Source organism: Protomyctophum parallelum (genome assembly GCF_964188405.1).
Source record: "Protomyctophum parallelum genome assembly, chromosome: 10".
Taxonomy (NCBI): domain Eukaryota; kingdom Metazoa; phylum Chordata; class Actinopteri; order Myctophiformes; family Myctophidae; genus Protomyctophum; species Protomyctophum parallelum.
The window spans coordinates 50,912,764-50,929,737 of record NC_139704.1 but is presented as its reverse complement, the minus strand read 5'-3'; the positions used below and the strand labels follow the sequence as shown (position 1 = coordinate 50,929,737).

Below are 16,974 nucleotides of genomic sequence, written 5' to 3'. Positions count from 1 at the left end.
AGGCAGTGTGATAAACTACAAACATGGATGCAGTGTGAAAACTACAAAAATGGAGGCAGTGTGAAAAACTACAAACATGGAGGCAGTGTGGAAACTACAAACATGGAGGCAGTGTGAAAACTGATGACGGCCTCAGAGTAGATGTACTGAGAGTAGATGTACTCAGAGTAGATGTACTGAGAGTAGATGTACTCAGAGTAGATGTACTGAGAGTAGATGTACTCAGAGTAGATGTACTCAGAGTAGATGTACTGAGAGTAGATGTACTCAGAGTAGATGTACTGAGAGTAGATGTACTGAGAGTAGATGTACTCAGAGTAGATGTACTCAGAGTAGATGTACTCACCATGATGACGGCCTCGGGGTAGATCTCCTCCGTCACCACGTCGTTGTTGTGGGTGATGTACTCCACCATCTCGTTCAGACCGGCTCTCTTCACCTCCTTGTACTTCAGGTCGCTCAGCGGGTCGCTCACGAAGTCGAACAGCACGCAGCACTGACGCAGCTTCTGCACAAACAGCTCCTCCTGCTCCATAGGGGGAGCATCTGAGCAGCGGGGAGGACAGGAGGAGGAGGGTGAGGAGGACGAAGGAACACATTCAGGGCTGTACATAATTATTCTGCGGGCTATACTGTAGTTCTCAAAGGAGCACCTGTACATGGGGGGGGGGCTATACTGTAGTTCTCAAAGGAGCACCTGTACATGGGGGGGGGGCTATACTGTAGTTCTCAAAGGAGCACCTGTACATGGGGGGGGGGCTATACTGTAGTTCTCAAAGGAGCACCTGTACATGGGGGGGGGCTATACTGTAGTTCTCAAAGGAGCACCTGTACATGGGGGGGGGGCTATACTGTAGTTCTCAAAGGAGCACCTGTACATGGGCGGGGATACGGACGTTTCTACTCCGCCACAATGTTATGCTGCCCACACGGGCAGATGCAAAAGATACAAAGACGCTCACAGGCAGTGTATTTGTAGGCTAGTCGTTAAGCAAAAGGAGGAGGTTTGTTATAGCAGCTCAATCACTGAAACCAGATAAAAGTAATTACTCACCTACTGCTGCAGGTTCCATGTTTAAAGGAGAATTCCATTCTAAAAGGCTTTCTTACCTTTCTTTGTAGTCGTTACGTCCCCACCAAAGAGGTCCAGGTGTTATTTTGTGCAAAAGCTCCTTATTGGCTATTTCCCCTACCATAAGCCCTGAATGAATTGCATTGAATTGAGGGAGCAGGGGTGTTGTGCTAATTCGCTTATTTCCAACGCTCATAATTATATATTTTTTGTATAATTATATCCTCTCTTCATAATGTAAATAATATCCCAAGCGGCACACTTTACTACTTATTTCGATGGAAATAAGCGAATTAGCACAACACTCCATAGCCCCATTCAATTCCTATTCAATTTAATGCACCTTTTTCCACTGGCGAAACCTAAATGGAAACTAAATAAAAACTAAGCTATGATGACTAAAACTAAGACTAAATATACTGACAATTTCGTCTAGACTAAAATGTTAACAAGGGACTAGTGGACAAGAGATCCAGTATAGGTCATTTTACACTTGGTTGCATGTTGAAAATAGCCAATCTACATGTAGATCGGCTATTTTCAGCAAGTGTAAAAACACTCATTACGACGGCATCAATGCCCACCAAAATACATTTTAGTCGACTAAAACTAGACTGACACTAACACATTCCAGGTGACTAAAATGTGACTAAAACTATTCAAAAGACGGTGTAGGACGGAACCCACCTACATGTGCACACATGCATTTCACAACCTGTACCGCCTGGAAATTATTATTATTTTTCTTTTGTCTTTCCTTTATTTGTTTTTTATATAAGTAACCGTCTTGTATGTAAGTCTGCTGTTTGTCCTTGTGTCCATGTAAAGAAAACCCTCAAAATGAATGGGATTTAAAAAATGAATAAATACGTGTAATGATTTATTTAGTCAACGCTAGTTTTATTTCTAAGTCTATACTTACAGGACGTTAACGTGACACTAAATGAAAACTGTGCTATGATGACTAAAACTAAGACTAAATATAGGCTACTGACAATTTTGGTGACTAAAACTAAGACTAAATATACTGACAATTTCGTCAACAAATAAAAACTAGACTAAAATGTTAGGAAGGGACTAGTGGACAAGAGATCCACTTTTATGCTGGGTTGCATGCTGAAAATAGCAGATCTACAATCTCACAACGCGTCGCGCCAAAGTGTAAAATATGTCATTACAACGACATCAAGGCCTGTCAAAACACATTTTTAGTCGACAAAATCAACTGTAGATTTAGTCGACTAAAATCGTATGACATTTAGTCGACTAAAACTAGACTAAACACTAGAACATTCCAGGTGACTAAAAGGTGACTAAAACTATAGTGAAAACTATTCAAGAGACTAATGACTAAAACTAAAAATAGAAATTTGCTGCCAAAAACAACACTGCACTGTAAGCGTACCTTTTTTTTTATTCTAATTTTTTATCCCACGATTTTGTAACCCAGTTTTCTTTCCACCCAGTGCCAATTATCTAATGTAATCCTGGGCGCCACACTTCCTCTGCCAACCTGGGGGGGCAGCGGACTGACCTCATGCCTCTTTCTATGCATGAGGAGTCCAAGCTGCTTCTTTTCACCTGACAGGGGGGAGTTTCCCCGGCCGGACGTAGAGCGTGGAAGGGACACGTAGTTTTAGAGACCAGGATTACGGCATGTTTTTGTGAGGGTATCTACCCTAGGGGACACGGGGAGAACATGCAAACGTACCTTTGAGAGCGGGCAGCTTGTGCAGCTCCCTGTTCTTGGCCAGGTTGAAGCGGGAGGAGCTCTGCCTCCTCTATATATATATATATATATATATACCTTTGAGAGCGTGCAGCTTGTGCAGCTCTCTGTTATTAAGCGTACCTTTGAGAGCGGGCAGCTTGTGCAGCTCCCTGTTATTAAGCGTACCTTTGAGAGCGGGCAGCTTGTGCAGCTCCCTGTTCTTGGCCAGGTTGAAGCGGGAGGAGCTCTGCCTCCTCTCCTTCTTCACGATCTGAGGACCCCCTGAGTACTTGATCTTCTGCAGCTGGGTGGGGGGAGGGGTGCTGGTGCTGGGGGGGGCGGGGGGCCCGGGGGGCCCGGGGGCCCGCTTGGAGCTCTGCTGGGCCTGCACGCACAAACACACGCACACACACACACACACACACACACACACACACACACACAGACGTACACGCACACATACACGTCATTTCAAATCCAACGCTTCACAGTTCATCTACACAGGTGGTGGGCCACATGAGGCCCCCACATTCACTTAACCCATTCTGAACGGGCACCCATTTTGGTGTCGGCATCATGTCATGCTTTAGCTATTGAAAAATAGCAGATCTACAAGCTCATATCGCGCCACCGAGTGGCGCGATACGAGCTTGTAGGTCTGCTATTTTTGAAAAATTGAAGAGCGACTGACATTTTTTAGAATCTGATCTCAGGTCAGAATGGGTTTTAATGCGGCCTCTGCATGTTAATATCAGAATATTACTTAATATCAAAGCCTGTTAAAACTCACTCAGTGCCGCAGGATGCCTTCGGACGCCTCCCCCCTAATCATGATTATGCTAAGAATGAAGCATGCTGTTATGTAGCTCAGTGGGTCCTCACAGTGGGGTCCGGGGACCCCCAGGGGACCCCCAACAGACCCCCAACGGACCCCCAACGGACCCCCAACGGACCCCCAACAGACCCCCAACGGACCCCCAACGGACCCCCAACGGACCCCCAACAGACCCCCAACAGACCCCCAACGGACCCCCAACGGACCCCCAACGGACCCCCAACAGACCCCCAACGGACCCCCAACGGACCCCCAACAGACCCCCAGGGGACCCCCAGGGCCAGGGGTCATAATAAGGAATCAAACCATATCAACCATATGGAACCAAATGGACCCTCATGGGTCTGTAACTCTGAGAGTGTAGAAATGGAACCAAATGGACCCTCATGGGTCTGTAACTCTGAGAGTGTACAAATGGAACCAAATGGACCCTTATGGGTCTGTAACTCTGAGAGTGTACAAATGGAACCAAATTGACCCTTATGGGTCTGTGACTCTGAGAGTGTATAAATGGAACCAAATGGACCCTTATGGGTCTGTAACTCTGAGAGTGTACAAATGGAACCAAATGGACCCTTATGGGTCTGTAACTCTGAGGGTGTACAAATGGAACCAAATGGACCCTTATGGGTCTGTAACTCTGAGAGTGTACAAATGGAACCAAATGGACCCTTATGGGTCTGTAACTCTGAGAGTGTAACAAATGGAACCAAATGGACCCTTATGGGTCTGTAACTCTGAGAGTGTACAAATGGAACCAAATGGACCCTTATGGGTCTGTAACTCTGAGAGTGTACAAATGGAACCAAATGGACCCTTATGGGTCTGTAACTCTGAGAGTGTACAAATGGAACCAAATGGACCCTTATGGGTCTGTAACTCTGAGAGTGTACAAATGGAACCAAATGGACCACTTGTACACTCTCAGAGTTACATCATAACATTGATTTTACAATATTTAAATTGTGGTCTCAGAGATAGAAATGCCATTAAATGGGGGGTCCTTGGAATTAAAGGAGAATTCCATGCTAGAATGCTTTCTTATCTTTCTTACCTTTCTTTGTAGTTGTTACGTCCCCACCAAAGAGGTCCAGGTGTTTTTGTGTGCAAAAACTCCTTATTGGATATTTTCCCTACCATAAGCCCTCAATGAATTGCATTGCATTGAATGGGAATTGAATGGGGCTATGGGGTGTTATGCTAGTTAGCTTATTTCCATCGAAAGAAGTAGTAAAGTGTGCCGCTTGGGATATTATTTACATTATGAAGAGAGGATATATACAAAGAAATTATAATTTTGAGCGATGGAAATAAGCGAATTAACACAACACCCCATAGCCCCATTCAATTCCCATTCAATTCAATGCAATTCATTTAGGGCTTATGGTAGGGGAAATAGCCAATAAGGAGCTTTTGCACAAAATAACACCTGGACCTCTTTGGTGGGGACGTAACAACTACAAAGAAAGGTAAGAAAGCCTTTTAGTATGGAATTCTCCTTTAAACAGGTTGATAATCACTGTTGGAGCCTTCTCTCATGGGGGTCTCTGTCATATCTTCTCTTATGGGGGGTCCCTGGTATATCTTCTCTTATGGGGGGTCCCTGGTATATCTTCTCTTATGGGGGGTCCCTGGTATATCTTATCTTATGGGGGTCCCTGTCATATCTTCTCTTATGGGGGGTCCCTGTCATATCTTCTCTTATGGGGGGTCCCTGGTATATCTTCTCTCATGGGGGTCCCTGGTATATCTTCTCTTATGGGGGTCCCTGGTATATCTTCTCTTATGGGGGGTCCCTAGTATATCTTCTCTTATGGGGGTCCCTGGTATATCTTCTCTTATGGGGGGTCCCTGGTATATCTTCTCTTATGGGGGGTCCCTAGTATATCTTCTCTTATGGGGGGTCCCTGGTATATCTTCTCTTATGGGGGGTCCCTAGTATATCTTCTCTTATGGGGGTCCCTGGTATATCTTCTCTTATGGGGGTCCCTGTCATATCTTCTCTTATGGGGGGTCCCTGGTATATCTTCTCTTATGGGGGGTCCCTGGTATATCTTCTCTTATGGGGGTCCCTGGTATATCTTCTCTTATGGGGGGTCCCTGGTATATCTTCTCTTATGGGGGTCCCTGGTATATCTTCTCTTATGGGGGGTCCCTGGTATATCTTCTCTTATGGGGGGTCCCTGTCATATCTTCTCTTATGGGGGGTCCCTGGTATATCTTCTCTTATGGGGGTCCCTGGTATATCTTCTCTTATGGGGGTCCCTGGTATATCTTCTCTTATGGGGGGTCCCTGGTATATCTTCTCTTATGGGGGGTCCCTGGTATATCTTCTCTTATGGGGGGTCCCTGGTATATCTTCTCTTATGGGGGGTCCCTGGTATATCTTCTCTTATGGGGGGTCCCTGTCATATCTTCTCTTATGGGGGGTCCCTGGTATATCTTCTCTTATGGGGGGTCCCTGGTATATCTTCTCTTATGGGGGTCCCTGGTATATCTTCTCTTATGGGGGGTCCCTGGTATATCTTCTCTTATGGGGGGTCCCTGGTATATCTTCTCTTATGGGGGTCCCTGGTATATCTTCTCTTATGCCTGACGCTCCGATACGCCACCATTCTATTTTCCAGGCGTTGCCACGCGGAAACGCCTGCGCCGCGTCGCAATCTGTGTGTTTCTTCTCCTCTGGATGCTGTAGTATTTAGATGGTTCTATGACTTCTCCTCTGCATGCTGTAGTGTTTAGATGGTTCTGTTATGACTTCTCCTCTGCATGCTGTAGTGTTTAGATGGTTCTGTTATGACTTCTCCTCTGCATGCTGTAGTGTTTAGATGGTTCTGTTATGACTTCTCCTCTGCATGCTGTAGTGTTTAGATGGTTCTGTTATGACTTCTCCTCTGCATGCTGTAGTGTTTAGATGGTTCTGTTATGACTTCTCCTCTGCATGCTGTAGTGTTTAGATGGTTCTGTTATGACTTCTCCTCTGCATGCTGTAGTGTTTAGATGGTTCTGTTATGACTTCTCCTCTGCATGCTGTAGTGATGGTTCTGTTATGACTTCTCCTCTGCATGCTGTAGTGATGGTTCTGTTATGACTTCTCCTCTGCATGCTGTAGTGATGGTTCTGTTATGACTTCTCCTCTGCATGCTGTAGTGTTTAGATGGTTCTGTTATGACTTCTCCTCTGCATGCTGTAGTGTTTAGATCAGTGGTAACCAACCTTTTCAAGCCCAAGAGCCCATTTTATTCCCAATTGTAAGCCAAGATCTACCACTAAAACGTGTTAGAAAAAACACTTGTTTTTTTGCTATTTCTGACAGGCTCAATGCATGTGCACACATCCACACAAAGACTAAAGCTTAAATAAGAATAAAAACTTATAGTAAGTTATATTATCAATGTCAAATAATATTAAAGGACCTATAACATAGAATTCAACTCTTTTCTGTTTTTGGAGCTCCCATATGTGTTTTCTATCCCCACAAATAACCAATTTTGAACAATCAGGCTTTCATATCATATCAGGTGCTTTAATAGAAATTGCTCTCAGGAACAGCTCAACTGATTTTGGCCTCATCGTGATGTCATCAATGTCACCCTACTTTGTATAATTCCTCCTCTTCTTAAGTATTCAGTTCCAAATTTGCATTTCCACTTTGTTTACAATGTCCACCATTGTCGATTTTCCAAGCTGGCATGGAATGGAAACAACCTGGTTTTATCTAGCATCAGTATTATAATGACTCAAATATTAAATAATCTGCATCTGCACCCCCACCACCTCAGGACATTGTGGTACTGCAGCTAGAGATAGAAATGCCATTAAATGGGGGGTCCTTGGAATTAAAGGAGAATTCCATGCTAGAATGCTTTCTTATCTTTCTTACCTTTCTTTGTAGTTGTTACGTCCCCACCAAAGAGGTCCAGGTGTTTTTGTGTGCAAAAACTCCTTATTGGATATTTTCCCTACCATAAGCCCTCAATGAATTGCATTGCATTGAATGGGAATTGAATGGGGCTATGGGGTGTTATGCTAGTTAGCTTATTTCCATCGAAAGAAGTAGTAAAGTGTGCCGCTTGGGATATTATTTACATTATGAAGAGAGGATATATACAAAGAAATTATAATTTTGAGCGATGGAAATAAGCGAATTAACACAACACCCCATAGCCCCATTCAATTCCCATTCAATTCAATGCAATTCATTTAGGGCTTATGGTAGGGGAAATAGCCAATAAGGAGCTTTTGCACAAAATAACACCTGGACCTCTTTGGTGGGGACGTAACAACTACAAAGAAAGGTAAGAAAGCCTTTTAGTATGGAATTCTCCTTTAAACAGGTTGATAATCACTGTTGGAGCCTTCTCTCATGGGGGTCTCTGTCATATCTTCTCTTATGGGGGGTCCCTGGTATATCTTCTCTTATGGGGGGTCCCTGGTATATCTTCTCTTATGGGGGGTCCCTGGTATATCTTATCTTATGGGGGTCCCTGTCATATCTTCTCTTATGGGGGGTCCCTGTCATATCTTCTCTTATGGGGGGTCCCTGGTATATCTTCTCTCATGGGGGTCCCTGGTATATCTTCTCTTATGGGGGTCCCTGGTATATCTTCTCTTATGGGGGGTCCCTAGTATATCTTCTCTTATGGGGGTCCCTGGTATATCTTCTCTTATGGGGGGTCCCTGGTATATCTTCTCTTATGGGGGGTCCCTAGTATATCTTCTCTTATGGGGGGTCCCTGGTATATCTTCTCTTATGGGGGGTCCCTAGTATATCTTCTCTTATGGGGGTCCCTGGTATATCTTCTCTTATGGGGGTCCCTGTCATATCTTCTCTTATGGGGGGTCCCTGGTATATCTTCTCTTATGGGGGGTCCCTGGTATATCTTCTCTTATGGGGGTCCCTGGTATATCTTCTCTTATGGGGGGTCCCTGGTATATCTTCTCTTATGGGGGTCCCTGGTATATCTTCTCTTATGGGGGGTCCCTGGTATATCTTCTCTTATGGGGGGTCCCTGTCATATCTTCTCTTATGGGGGGTCCCTGGTATATCTTCTCTTATGGGGGTCCCTGGTATATCTTCTCTTATGGGGGTCCCTGGTATATCTTCTCTTATGGGGGGTCCCTGGTATATCTTCTCTTATGGGGGGTCCCTGGTATATCTTCTCTTATGGGGGGTCCCTGGTATATCTTCTCTTATGGGGGGTCCCTGGTATATCTTCTCTTATGGGGGGTCCCTGTCATATCTTCTCTTATGGGGGGTCCCTGGTATATCTTCTCTTATGGGGGGTCCCTGGTATATCTTCTCTTATGGGGGTCCCTGGTATATCTTCTCTTATGGGGGGTCCCTGGTATATCTTCTCTTATGGGGGGTCCCTGGTATATCTTCTCTTATGGGGGTCCCTGGTATATCTTCTCTTATGCCTGACGCTCCGATACGCCACCATTCTATTTTCCAGGCGTTGCCACGCGGAAACGCCTGCGCCGCGTCGCAATCTGTGTGTTTCTTCTCCTCTGGATGCTGTAGTATTTAGATGGTTCTATGACTTCTCCTCTGCATGCTGTAGTGTTTAGATGGTTCTGTTATGACTTCTCCTCTGCATGCTGTAGTGTTTAGATGGTTCTGTTATGACTTCTCCTCTGCATGCTGTAGTGTTTAGATGGTTCTGTTATGACTTCTCCTCTGCATGTTGTAGTGTTTAGATGGTTCTGTTATGACTTCTCCTCTGCATGCTGTAGTGTTTAGATGGTTCTGTTATGACTTCTCCTCTGCATGTTGTAGTGTTTAGATGGTTCTGTTATGACTTCTCCTCTGCATGCTGTAGTGTTTAGATGGTTCTGTTATGACTTCTCCTCTGCATGCTGTAGTGTTTAGATGGTTCTGTTATGACTGCATGCTGTAGTGTTTAGATGGTTCTGTTATGACTGCATGCTGTAGTGTTTAGATGGTTCTGTTATGACTGCATGCTGTAGTACAATTTACAATTTACAATTTAGGCATTTAGCAGACGCTCTTAATCCAGAGCGACTTACATTTAAGCAAGAACAAAAGCATGGGAATACATCACATAAAAGTATTTATCATGAAACATGCGTAAGCTAAGAAAGTAACAGTGGAATATCTATATAATTAAACTATACATACACTATACATATAAACTATACATATTTACTACTATGCTATACATATGTACTATGGCGTGCTATGACTAAATACAATACAATTATAGTGCTGTCTACATAACATGCTATAAGTCTGTATCAAATGCTATCTAAGCCAACATAAATGCTATCTAAGGGGTTAGGGTAAGTGCTATGGGCCATGATGGAGTCTGAAAAGGTGGGTTTTAGATGGTTCTGTTATGACTTCTCCTCTGCATGTTGTAGTGTTTAGATGGTTCTGTTATGACTTCTCCTCTGCATGCTGTAGTGTTTAGATGGTTCTGTTATGACTTCTCCTCTGCATGTTGTAGTGTTTAGATGGTTCTGTTATGACTTCTCCTCTGCATGCTGTAGTGTTTAGATGGTTCTGTTATGACTTCTCCTCTGCATGTTGTAGTGTTTAGATGGTTCTGTTATGACTTCTCCTCTGCATGCTGTAGTGTTTAGATGGTTCTGTTATGACTGCATGCTGTAGTGTTTAGATGGTTCTGTTATGACTGCATGCTGTAGTGTTTAGATGGTTCTGTTATGACTGCATGCTGTAGTGTTTAGATGGTTCTGTTATGACTGCATGCTGTAGTGTTTAGATGGTTCCGTTAGGACCTATCTAGGACATATTATTCCTTATAGCAGCTTTAATTATACCAGTCGTCAAATTTGGAGTGTTGCAGGTTTGCTGTTTCTCTTTCTTTTCTTTTCACCAGCTGCAGCTGGAGCTGGTCAATATGAGCTTCTATAAATTATATCCGACCGGTAGATACACACTGGAGATGGACACCACTCTGCTGAGCCTGCACGAGTGGCGTGCGCATGCGTGAAATTGGAAGCCACGCCCACTCCACAGTGTGGTCTCATCTCCCTCTAGTCCACTGTCCGCAGGAGATGAGGAGAAGAGAAACTCACGGAAGGAGGAAATGTCGGCTCACGATTTTGCTTATTCCTTCTAAATCTCTGTATATAAAATATAGCTCACGCAGCGAATCTCTTAGTTACATCAACATTGTTCTTCGACAATATTTTGTTTGTGCTTAAGTATTACGAGTAGATAGGTTGCATTGCCTATTTCGCCTGCCATGCAGTGACGCGCCTACGCTTCCCAGCCATTAGCCATGATGTCCCAGAGCCAACTAATAGAACAGTTGCGACATTTAGGGGGCAAAAGAAATCGCTGATTTAATGGGTAACAGACAGTAACACATTTGAGTCTCAGACAGTGACTGTACTCGCGGACTACCACGCATACTACCGCGGACCCCCTCCACCCCGCGCCAAACTCCTCGGGGACCTCCAGATTGACATGTCAATTATGTTCGGGTGTCAATCAAACCAACTGCGTGAGTGCTGTATAATAAATGTATGTTATAATGTAGGCTATAATACAAGTTCACGCGCGCACATTGTCACCATGACGATCTGCAAGCTCACAACTCGCTGCATGTGGACGCAACAGTTGGAGTTTGTAGATACACGGAATGACGATACACATTTCACAGAATATATTATACCACTTTGAATTAAAACAATCGGTTGTGCTTTGGGCACCAATACAAATGAAATCACCAGTCTCACACTGCATCATATTCATATCTTCACTCGTTGGGAGCTTGTAGATTTGCTATTTTTTAATTCTGTGGACCACCACCACCACACATGACAAAAGTCATGGACTTTGATATAATAACAAAAACAAGAATTGATGCAAATCAATTAATTACCAGCTGCTGCTGCATTATATCTCCATAATTGTGCTATTATATGACATGTATATATCTGTGTGTGTGTGTGTGTGTGTGTGTGTGTGTGTGTGTGTGTGTGTGTGTGTAAACAACAACAGGATGTGACTATGTAAGTGTGAGTCTAGCCTAGTACTGCACGAGTGGTGTGCGCAGGCGTGAAATTGGAACCATACATAGAAGAAATTGGAACGAATAATGCAGCTGGTAATTAATTGATTTCATCAATTTGGGCTTGTTTCTTTGCAAACTGTTAATAAAGTAATCAATCAATCAATCAGAACAGGATGTCAGACTCACCTCATCGGCGTTGTCGGCTGTCGGTTCTTTACTGACACTGTTTTTACTGCTGCTCTTAGGAGCCTTCACCACTGCAGGGTCCTGTACAACCACAACACACTGTTTCTTTACTACAGCGTACAACCACAAAGGTCTGTCTGTTTACCCTCTGACGTACAGTACTAACTATAGGCTATATAACAGTATTATCCAATCAGTGAACATATAGACACATATCTGAGGATAAGTAATCACAGTAATCACTGGTATCCGGAGAACTCGCCACTTTACCAACTCGCCGCAGCGAAAGTCCTTCATCAGTGTCTTCATCGTTATGCTAACATGCTGTCTTCACCGTTATGCTAACATGATGTCTTCATCGTTATGCTAACATGCTGTCTTCACCGTTATGCTAACATGCTGTCTTCACCGTTATGCTAACATGATGTCTTCATCGTTATGCTAACATGATGTCTTCACCGTTATGCTAACATGATGTCTTCACCGTTATGCTAACATGATGTCTTCATCGTTATGCTAACATGATGTCTTCACCGTTATGCTAACATGATGTCTTCACCGTTATGCTAACATGCTGTCTTCCACGTTATGCTAACATGATGTCTTCATCGTTATGCTAACATGATGTCTTCATCGTTATGCTAACATGATGTCTTCGTTATGCTAACATGCTGTCTTCATCGTTATGCTAACATGATGTCTTCATCGTTATGCTAACATGCTGTCTTCACCGTTATGCTAACATGATGTCTTCATCGTTATGCTAACATGATGTCTTCATCGTTATGCTAACATGCTGTCTTCATCATTATGCTAACATGCTGTCTTCATCGTTATGCTAACATGATGTCTTCATCGTTATGCTAACATGATGTCTTCACCGTTATGCTAACATGCTGTCTTCATCGTTATGCTAACATGATGTCTTCATCGTTATGCTAACATGCTGTCTTCATCGTTATGCTAACATGATGTCTTCATCATTATGCTAACATGATGTCTTCATCGTTATGCTAACATGCTGTCTTCATCGTTATGCTAACATGATGTCTTCACCGTTATGCTAACATGCTGTCTTCATCGTTATGCTAACATGTTTATGTCAAACCCACAGATGTTATAGTTCATTTCCAAAGTGATCAAATTATATTGTGCAATTAAATGGTCAGCTATTCAATGATAAGTTGAGTAGAGCCTATATGTGAATACCAATGATAAGTAGCCCTACCATTTAAAAGGTGAGTATGTGAATACCAATGATAAGTAGGCCTACCATTTAAAAGGTGAGTATGTGAATACCAATGATAAGTAGGCCTACCATTTAAAAGGTGAGTATGTGAATACCAATGATAAGTAGGCCTACCATTTAAAAGGTGAGTATGTGAATACCAATGATAAGTAGCTCTACCATTTAAAAGGTGAGTATGTGAATACCAATGATAAAGTAGGCCTACCATTTAAAAGGTGAGTATGTGAATACCAATGATAAGTAGCCCTACCATTTAAAAGGTGAGTATGTGAATACCAATGATAAGTTGAGTAGAGCCTATATGTGAATACCAATGATAAGTAGCCCTACCATTTAAAAGGTGAGTATGTGAATACCAATGATAAGTTGAGTAGAGCCTATATGTGAATACCAATGATAAGTAGCCCTACCATTTAAAAGGTGAGTATGTGAATACCAATGATAAGTTGAGTAGAGCCTATGTGAATACCAATGATAAGTTGAGTAGAGCCTATGTGAATACCAATGATAAGTTGAGTAGAGCCTATGTGAATACCAATGATAAGTTGAGTAGAGCCTATGTGAATACCAATGATAAGTTGAGTAGAGCCTATGTGAATACCAATGATAAGTTGAGTAGAGACTATGTGAATACCAATGATAAGTTGAGTAGAGACTATGTGAATACCAATGATAAGTTGAGTAGAGCCTATATGTGAATACCAATGATAAGTTGAGTAGAGCCTATGTGAATACCAATGATAAGTTGAGTAGAGCCTATATGTGAATACCAATGTTAAAGTAGGCCTACCGATTCAGGATTGTTCACTAATTAATTACTAAATTAAAGTAAAAACTAAAATGCACTAAACCACGGCGAGTCAATAAACTCCCCCCCCCCCCCCCCCCCCCCAACAGAACACACAGCAGCACATTCTAACCACTCATTCTCTATGTACAGAATGTAAGCAACACCCAGACAATATGACTCAAGATTTACAGACAGGACAATATGACTCAAGATTTACAGACAGGACAATATGAGTCAAGATTTACAGGCAGGCAGGCAGGCAGGCAGGCAGGCAGGCAGGCAGGCAGGCAGGCAGGCAGGCAGGCAGGCAGGCAGGCAGGCAGGCAGGCAGGCAGGCAGGCAGGCAGGCAGGCAGGCAGGCAGGCAGGCAGGCAGGCAGGCAGGCAGGCAGGCAGGCAGGCAGGCAGGCAGGCAGGCAGGCAGGCAGGCAGGCAGGCAGGCAGGCAGGCAGGCAGGCAGGCAGGCAGGCAGGCAGGCAGGCAGGCAGGCAGGCAGGCAGGCAGGCAGGCAGGCAGGCAGGCAGGCAGGCAGGCAGGCAGGCAGGCAGGCAGGCAGGCAGGCAGGCAGGCAGGCAGGCAGGCAGGCAGGCAGGCAGGCAGGCAGGCAGGCAGGCAGGCAGGCAGGCAGGCAGGCAGGCAGGCAGGCAGGCAGGCAGGCAGGCAGGCAGGCAGGCAGGCAGGCAGGCAGGCAGGCAGGCAGGCAGGCAGGCAGGCAGGCAGGCAGGCAGGCAGGCAGGCAGGCAGGCAGGCAGGCAGGCAGGCAGGCAGGCAGGCAGGCAGGCAGGCAGGCAGGCAGGCAGGCAGGCAGGCAGGCAGGCAGGCAGGCAGGCAGGCAGGCAGGCAGGCAGGCAGGCAGGCAGGCAGGCAGGCAGGCAGGCAGGCAGGCAGGCAGGCAGGCAGGCAGGCAGGCAGGCAGGCAGGCAGGCAGGCAGGCAGGCAGGCAGGCAGGCAGGCAGGCAGGCAGGCAGGCAGGCAGGCAGGCAGGCAGGCAGGCAGGCAGGCAGGCAGGCAGGCAGGCAGGCAGGCAGGCAGGCAGGCAGGCAGGCAGGCAGGCAGGCAGGCAGGCAGGCAGGCAGGCAGGCAGGCAGGCAGGCAGGCAGGCAGGCAGGCAGGCAGGCAGGCAGGCAGGCAGGCAGGCAGGCAGGCAGGCAGGCAGGCAGGCAGGCAGGCAGGCAGGCAGGCAGGCAGGCAGGCAGGCAGGCAGGCAGGCAGGCAGGCAGGCAGGCAGGCAGGCAGGCAGGCAGGCAGGCAGGCAGGCAGGCAGGCAGGCAGGCAGGCAGGCAGGCAGGCAGGCAGGCAGGCAGGCAGGCAGGCAGGCAGGCAGGCAGGCAGGCAGGCAGGCAGGCAGGCAGGCAGGCAGGCAGGCAGGCAGGCAGGCAGGCAGGCAGGCAGGCAGGCAGGCAGGCAGGCAGGCAGGCAGGCAGGCAGGCAGGCAGGCAGGCAGGCAGGCAGGCAGGCAGGCAGGCAGACAGCTCTGCTGTAGCATCATTCACCATTCCTGTTAAAACCTCTGGTTCCATCAAGTGATGCTGATGAATGAATGAATGAATGAATGAATGCTTCCACAGCACTATAACTGCAGCTAACCCATTAGCTTTTAGCCGAGCCAGGCCTTTACAACAAGCAGCAACAAGCTATAACATGTCCTCCCCAACAATACAACGTATATATAGATATATGCATATGTCTAAACAACAAAATAATTCAAAAATAAAATAAATAAATACACAGCTATATAATTCTCCTAACACATCACATTTGACATTTGTAAACATTGTGCATTCGATTATTAAAATGGGGGGTGGGATTTTCATAAAACATAATTATGTATAAAGCAATACCATCATAAGACAATCATCCTCAATAAGCAACCATCGCCGTTATTATATTGCCATAACGGTAACTGCTACATCCCTCCTCTGTAGCTATGCAGCTGCATAATTATATGCCCGCAATTCAAACACACATTAAATATGAACATGTCATTACATGTTTAACGTCATATCACGGCCATGTTTTCACCTTAGTGTCCTTATTCTTGCTCTTGGCCTTGTTCATGGTGGCTGGATGGAGGCTTCTCTCATTCAGCGGGACATCCGTCACCAGCTCCCCGGCACTCAGACGCTGTGGCTGGGCTGCTGTCAGCTCGCTGCGTCGCTCTGGTCTGGTGGTCTGGTCTGGTCTGCGGCCAGCCAGCCCCGCCCAGCCCACCGCCCCCGACGGAGGAACCCCATTGGTCGACGGACAGGCCCTTCCATCCTGCCTAGTGACGACGAACCCACAGCCTTCTTCTTTTTTTGCGATTGGACAGAAAGCGTCCAATGAGGACATTATACTTTGACCGGATTCTGCTGTGAGTTACACGCAACCTGGTGACCCGTGGAATCCTGTGACCAGGCAGAGGATTATGCCCTTTTCCTAATCGTTTATGTGATGATTTGGTTATTTTAATTTAGCTGCTTATAGATGTGTTGTTGTGTATATTTGAACATGTCCCAACCCAACAAAACACTCAGACAAGCCTCCACCCTCCAAAACACACCTCTTCAACATCGCTTTCCTATAGCCAACACCTTTTCACTGTTTTCACTAATTTAGTAGTTTTTATTTGTGTTACTACCTCTGCCTACCTCTGTTGCTACCCCCCCCCCCCCCCACCCAATGTAAAGCATCTTTGGGTAGCCTACTCAGAAAAGCACTTTATTATATGTTTGAGATATTGTCGTTTTAAATGCCTTGATTAATTGGAAAAATAGAGGACCCTGGTGTAAAGAAGTGTCAGTGCTTTCCCATTCTAAAATTACAATAATAAGTGTTTTTCCATTCTAAAATTACACTATAATAGCCTACCATTTCAATCAATCAATCAATCCTCTTGATATGTTTCATAATAAATTGCAATTTTCAACTTTCAAGTCTCGGCACCGAGTGCCGCGCTATGAGCTTGTAGATCTGCTATTGTAATTAAGTCTGCTATTTTTTAAAAATATTGAAAATGTGGCGCAAATGTTTTAACATAGCTTATATTGTGACCATTTTTAACTCAAGTCTTTGCTTCTGGGGGGGGGGGGGGGGGGGGTCCCTGGAAGGAACTACATATTTTTAGATGGGGGTCGGCGGCCAATT

The 16,974-nt window shown here is 45.3% G+C and overlaps 1 protein-coding gene across 1 annotated transcript in view; it reads right to left on the bottom strand.

The window, feature by feature from the left end:
- The window catches only part of ppp2r5d (protein phosphatase 2, regulatory subunit B', delta), a 39,285-nt gene extending 23,310 nt beyond the window's left edge, over positions 1–15,975 (bottom strand). The window contains exons 1-4 of the mRNA XM_083775689.1: positions 15,871–15,975; positions 11,811–11,891; positions 2,970–3,168; positions 347–546 (exon numbers count right to left, since the gene is read on the bottom strand). Coding sequence (XP_083631815.1) covers positions 347–546; positions 2,970–3,168; positions 11,811–11,891; positions 15,871–15,906 — 516 coding nt within the window. The 5' untranslated portion in view covers positions 15,907–15,975. The remainder of the gene's footprint in view (positions 1–346; positions 547–2,969; positions 3,169–11,810; positions 11,892–15,870) is intronic.
- Positions 15,976–16,974: the final 999 nt, after the last annotated feature.